This window comes from Salvia hispanica, chromosome 5 (genome assembly GCF_029641045.1).
Source record: "Salvia hispanica isolate PSC_SH4W2 chromosome 5, Shi_PSC_v1, whole genome shotgun sequence".
NCBI lineage: Eukaryota > Viridiplantae > Streptophyta > Magnoliopsida > Lamiales > Lamiaceae > Salvia > Salvia hispanica.
The window spans coordinates 39,602,539-39,609,250 of record NC_142696.1 but is presented as its reverse complement, the minus strand read 5'-3'; the positions used below and the strand labels follow the sequence as shown (position 1 = coordinate 39,609,250).

Sequence of the window (6,712 nt, the reverse complement as noted above, 5' to 3'; positions counted from 1 at the left end):
GTGTGAAAAAATGTGTTGACTTTTATTAAAAAGGGAAATGACTTTATTACTATGGAATGTATCAAAATGACAAAATGACTCTATTACTATGGAATGAAAGACGGGGAGTCAGAAATTCTATCAAATTATCTCCCCCTAAAAAATCATCTAATGATTCGTTGTAGTAAGAAATCTAATAATTTATCAATCCACGTGTTAATTGTAATGTTTTAATTTATTTTAAACAAACTATACAATAGATAGACATCATTCACAATTTGTCTAATACTATATTTAATAGTAGTAAAAATTATGAATAACATGTGAAAGATCACAGAAATTTGTCTTGATTTATCTAATTGATTTCTCAATCACTCGATCAAAGAGTTCTATTGGAAATCTTAATTATGACCTACAAAAATAATCTAGCTACGTACTTATATTTACTAACTCTGATGTAGTTACAAGTACACTATAATGACAATACTCCTACAAAGTTGAGAATTATTACACGTTTTCTTGATATTCCAATAAGGTCAATTATAAAACAGTGCATTGTTTTCTACATTTCCGATGGAAAAAAATTGCAGTAAATTCTTATAAGTTCAAACTGAATTTATGTAAGTATATGCAGATTTTCAATATGTAATTGAAAAGAGTAACTTTGTTTAGTCAATAATTAATTTTTGTTACACGATTACATACGAAATCCTATAAAACAAAAGCTTGCAAACAACACGGACTATATCAATATAAAATACTACTATCTTCGTCCTTGATAAATAGAAATTTTTGAAACGACATTCAAACGTTTGAATGCACAATTAAAAAAATAAGAGAAAAAATTTGTAAAATAAGAAAAAGGAAAAGAAAAATGGGAAAAATAAGAATGAGAAAGATAGTGCATTGTAAGGTCCACGTCACAAGGTAAAAAGTTTAGAAAGTTTCTATTTTTAAGGGACGATCAAAAATGAAAATAGTCTCTATTTTTAAGAGATGAAGTAGTATATATTTGTAATGAGCTATATTTTATAATTTAAAATAGAATAAAGTATTTTCGAGCTTGACCCAATAACTTATAATTTGAGCTCCAATTAGACATTTGGATTTAACATAACTCAAATATGCCAAATTTGACTCAATTATTTGTACCTTCTCTTTCTCATGGTGTATGATTGTTTCACAATTTTAATTTCTTAAAAACTCGAATGACTTTTGAGTCCGTTCAACTCACTCTTTTTATGTAGTTGCACTATAAATTTTTAAGATACTATTATTTATGTAATTCATAAATACATATATGTTGCATAAATCAACTAAAATATTGTCCGAAAAAGAACTCCTACGCGCAAAAAAGGTCAACAGTCATAATGTACAACTTGACAGGCATAAAGTACAACTCCACACAGCACAGAATCTTCTGCGAGCAACCAAATTTATGAATTATTTTACCGACATTAATATTACAGGAAAAAATAAAGAAATGAATAAATAATTCACAAAACTCCCAAAAATAATAAAATACGCATGGTCAGTTGCTTTCGGTGTTTGCACGCTTTCTTTAATCCGTCCTTCGCCGTTTGGAATGAAGCCTGCGCCGTTAACCCCATGGAACTAAGACAGTGCGCCAACTAACGCCGTCAAACAGATGTCCGTCTACTCCTTGCCTTCCTGAAAATAATAGCACTGTCGTTGAAGAGGTAGAATCAGAGCCCTTTTTCTCTCTCTACTTTCCACGTATTTCTTTCACCACACACACACACACACGCACAAATCTCATACATACATTACAATTACATACACACTGCCGTTTATATATTAATGACTTTCAACATACTCTGCAATCTGAATACAGCCTCCTCTTTTCGCCTCTTTCTCTAGGATTCCTCACTGCTGAAAGGGCACCGTCGATCACGTAAGTTTGCTTATTTTATGCGAATTAATTAGCAACGAGCTATGTGGATTTGTTATTATTGCTTTTTTATTTTATTTTGGGAGAATTAGGTTAATCGGTGATGGAAATTGGAAGTTTGTGGATTGGAAATTGTTAATGATGGTAAAATAGTTTAGAATTGGTTTTCAGTTGGATTCAGGAATGAGTTTCGGATCTCTGTTGACCTCCGCCAGTCTCGACTGTTCGTATTTGTAGGGTTTTTGCGAGTCTTCTTCCAAATATAGCTCTTAAAACTCGAGCATAACTGCATCAGTTTTTCATTTATATTTATATTATTTGTATGTATCCAATATATAGTTTATATGTTCGATTTATTGTGGACTGTGTTACACGTTTTGTGTTCTGTGCGTGAATAGCTGATTACCAGTTTTTCGGAGTGTGAAATTAGCAGGGGTGGTTTACTAAAGTAAAAAGTGTATTCGGATTCTCGATTAGTTGAATGTTTAACTCAGTTTATTGATATGTTTACCTGAACCCTATTTGTTCTCGAAATAAGGTTTTTGTACAGGCTTCTTCATTTATTTTGATTTCTAAAGTGTATTCCCATACCCGATTAGCTGAATGTTTCATTCAGTTGATTAATATGTTTATTTGGTTGAGATTATTTGATCTTAAAAGTAAGGCTTTTGACTGTGGAAAGTATTTTACAACAGCCATGTGCAGTTTGTGAGAATCTTGATTGGTAGTATTATTTGGTGAAGGCTTGTTGCACAGTAGTTCCAACTTTTACTCTTTCGTTCTATGATAATCACATTGCCCTAGTGATTTTCATTTTCTGCAAGGTGTAAACTGATTTGTCCTTTTCAATGATCTATTGAAATGGTATTCCATGTAGTTCATCTGTGTCTTTTAGCCTAGTAATAATTGAGATATTTATGTTTTAATTATGATTTTCTAAGCCCTTATGTTTAGATTAGGGTTTATGAATGTTTTCCTGAATCGTTGGATGGATAGTTGATTTTTTCTTTTTCTTTTACTGTTGCAGGTAATTTGTATCCTTCTGGTCCCATGCAAATAAATTTTATTTGGTCATCAATGTGAAAGGAAATCGATCACAATTATCACCTTTTATACCTATCTGTAAAGGAGAATGGGGGCTGCTTGCTGTGTTATTGCTAAGGACAGAACTATTACAGATGGATCACCTGGTGACTCTTTGCAGAGGCATATCCGCTATTCTCCAAACTGGAGCTTTCGATGGGATAATCGTGGGAGGGTAGCTGGGGAAGAGACACATGGGAATTGGCCCCATGATCGTGGTTGTCCCGATGATAGAATTGAAGTCAAATCTGGTACTACGGTTGAAACTGCATTTGCTTCTGAGGAGGGTAGTCCAATTGATAGTTTCCGATCGGTTGTGTGGCAAAAGTCCCCAATATCTGAAGGAAATGATGGAATTTTAAGACTTCCGTCATCTGGTAAATCGCTATCTGGCACTTCCTGTCTTCCAAGTATATCATTCTAAAAATATGAAATGTTGATTGAGAGAACATTTTTTACTGCTATTTTATGTGTGATTGAGATAGTATTCTTCCCAACTTCCATGCACATAGTATATCTACTTTCCAGGTTAAGAACAATATTCTGAAAAGACTTGTATGTGCAACTCTTTAGGTAAAAATAAGAATTATCTACAGCAATGGTAGTACTAACCAGAAAATCCTTCAATAGACAGTTAGTTCTCTAGTGAAGTAGAGAGAGATTGGATTTCTTGTATGGGAAAAAAAAGAGTGCTGAGAGCTGGATAAGAAAGATAGAGGATCATTATTTTCAATTAACAGAATCGTCAAATGAATTAGGAAAATGGGATGTCTTGTAGGAGGAAGGCGTGTTGATGGCTGGATGATGAGGATGGAAGGATTGTTACTTTAATGTATAACATATTTACAATTATATGCTGTGGATCTTTCTTCGCCTTGCATAAGTTCAAGTTGCAATGAGATTGGAACTGCCTACGCATGAATATTATGGATGTTTAGTGTAACAGACTGGAAATTTCGTTTGCTAAATTTAGGTTTCTCTTTGGGTGCCTTTTGTTTCAAGAAAAAGGTGGAGTTAAATTTGTGTACAGCATGTGAGTCTAATCCACTGCTAAGTGCTGATATACCACATTCAGTAATGTATAATGAGTTCCTTCATACTGTGTCATTAGCATTTAGCAGTAATGGTGCCCCCATACTCAAAATAGAGTAAGGGCGTTATCACTCCAACTGCTAGATATTTGTATATCCCACAAAGTTTTCCCTCTTTTATGTTTTCAGTTTTGTAAGCATTTTGCTGTTATCTGTGCTTGAGTATATAGGTATGTTAAACAATGTTGGGCTGTTTTAATGCTGTTTTATAATTTCTGAAAGATAGGATTAGTTGTTATATTGAGATCCAAAACTGTAACACCCCACTTTTTCGAAAAAGTGGGGTGTTACAAAAACAATGAGCTTTTTATGTACAAAAACATTAAGCTTTTCTGGTTTGTGGGAGGGGGTGTCTCAGGCCAAATTGGGGATGTGATTTTCTGGTGGGCTGAACTCAGTCATTCTTTAGTCATGGTAATTATTGCACTTGTAATAGGAGGCTTGCAGTAATTTTCAAACTTGAGAATGTTAAGCTGTGTTTGTTTGTGTGTGTCTATTAATATTTAGGTCTCGAACTATACAATTACCATACCTGGTTTTTATAATCTCAAATTATTTCATGTTGATCCAAGAGATTATGTTTAGGGTTTAGGGACCTCTGAAACAGGTTTTATAATCTCAAATTATTTCATGTTGATCCAAGAGTTTATGTTTAGGGTTTAGGGACCTTGATTAATTATTTCATGCGACTTGTGCTTATTCTTTTACAGTATATGAATTACCAGCAATCAATGTGTTACAATAAATCTTCAACATTTCGCTTATAAATACAAAATGATATTAATGGATATACTTTTCAGACTGGATTTTTTTTTCATATACTTACAGTTTTATGTATTCTTTTGCAGATCAAGCTACGCCACAGAATATTGTAGAGGTACGTGGAGGGCATTGAAAGTTTATATTTATTTTTTTGGTCCATTTGAACATGCCACTATGCAATGTGGAACTCCTCTGTGGCTAAACGTAGTTTGCCTTTTGTCTTTTTCTTTGTTTGCTGTTCAGGTGAAGGAGTCAACAGACTCATTATCTGTATCATACCCATCACCAACAAAGCTATCCCCTTCAGTGCCTTCTGTTTCATCAATGTCAGCATCTCCTGTGTCCTACCAGAGCCACCTGCCTCCTCCGAGCTCGACTCCTTCAAGACGGCATCATCGATCTCTGGGATGTCGGTTATTACGGCAAGTATCTGATAGTAGAGTTCCTGAGTACAAGTCGCCCACATTCTCAATATCTGAAGAGCCATCTATATTTATGCCCCCTGGTTGGGGCAACGGATCATCTAGGGGTTCTAATGGCGGTTCTTCAGATAGTTGGTCAGTCCCTGCCTTCTCTGAGCTCATGAGTACTCGCAGGGAGAGGTGGTCTTTTGATAGCGAAATATCAGGCTTCAGCCGAGATAAAATTTCCAGAACAAGTGGTCGTGATTCAGGATCTTCTTGTTCTGATCTTCAAACTTGTGGAATTTGTACGAAGCTTTGTACCCAGAGATCTTCGTGGGGATGGAGCAATCAAACGATGGTATCCACCAATGAACTTTCTGTGGTTTCTGTTTTAAATTGTGGACATGTTTACCATGCTGAATGCTTGGAATCTATGACTCCTGAGATTAACAAGTATGACCCAGCTTGTCCGGTTTGTACTTTTGGGGAAAAAAGGGTCTTGAAGATGTCGGAAAAGGCTTTGAGAGCCGAACTGGATTCAAAAGCAAGAAAACGCTCTAGGAAACGCGTTGTTGACAGTGATCTGAGTAGTGAAATTATGTTTGGTCGTCATAAAAGTGGTGGACTTGATGGAAGGGGTCCGAAGATGAGCTCAAGTTCTAGCATGAAGAGCTCAGCTGGAAAGCCTTTCTTGAAACGGCATTTCTCATTCGGCTCCAAAATAAGTAGATCGATGTCTGCAAATCAATCTGCACCTAGGAGGGGCTTTTTCTGGACAAGACCTAGCAAGGGCTGAGCTTCATCATGGATTTCCAATGTAAGTGCCACTTTTCCTCTCTCACGGAAAACATGTTGCATTTCTTCATTTAAAACATCATATAATCTTCATCTCCTATGTATCATAAAAACTTGCGTCCAACTTACCCCACCCCGCGGGCATCTATATGTGAATTCAAGCCCATGCCTGGTGCACTTTTTTGAAATTTTGATGGTGTTCGGCTGTTTTTTGGATCTGAATAAGGATATGCCGTCCATAAAAACTGTGAACAAAGCATACTTGTATTGTTCAAAAAACATTGTTTTATGTGTAAAAAAGCATAGTCGTAGAGAGCATAATCTTATGTGTGTTAAAAAGCACATGCCATTGGGAAAATAATGAATCCAAGATCTGTGGACAAGATTTGATCCTTCTCCTTTGAATATATGTTTACAGTATAGATTTCTGAGATGCATTACTTTGGCTTGCAGCAAATTCTCCATTGGACAGTGAGTAAGAAGATATTGGGATAGAAAGTGATTGGGCATCTTCATCAACATAGGATAGCTTCTGCAGACAGTGTAAAGAAGGTCGTAAAATACTAAGTGAAGTTTCCAATTCATCGTGATATAGAAAAAGGAGATTCTTATGAAAATGGATCATATGTTTGTTTGCTATTTTCGTCATATAATTTTAATATGTTTTTGTTTTTCCATGTTTTTCC

At 35.2% G+C, this 6,712-nt stretch overlaps 1 protein-coding gene across 1 annotated transcript; it reads left to right on the top strand.

Moving 5' to 3' along the window:
• Positions 1-1,700: 1,700 nt before the first annotated feature.
• LOC125188625 (uncharacterized) lies at positions 1,701-6,703 on the top strand. Its single transcript, XM_048085586.2, has 5 exons — positions 1,701-1,894; positions 2,919-3,351; positions 4,914-4,942; positions 5,071-6,048; positions 6,480-6,703. The coding sequence occupies exons 2-4, from the start codon at positions 3,024-3,026 to the stop codon at positions 6,025-6,027; spliced, it is 1,314 nt and encodes a 437-aa protein (XP_047941543.2). The 5' UTR covers positions 1,701-1,894; positions 2,919-3,023; the 3' UTR covers positions 6,028-6,048; positions 6,480-6,703.
• Positions 6,704-6,712: the final 9 nt, after the last annotated feature.

Bases quoted from the DNA above. Each gene is read 5' to 3' on its own strand.
- LOC125188625 (XM_048085586.2), top strand. From the start codon at position 3,024: ATGGGGGCTGCTTGCTGTGTTATTGCTAAGGACAGAACTATTACAGAT. The intron at 3,352-4,913 runs GTAAATCGCTAT...ATTCTTTTGCAG, and splicing joins TTTAAGACTTCCGTCATCTG to ATCAAGCTACGCCACAGAAT. The intron at 4,943-5,070 runs GTACGTGGAGGG...TTTGCTGTTCAG, and splicing joins CGCCACAGAATATTGTAGAG to GTGAAGGAGTCAACAGACTC.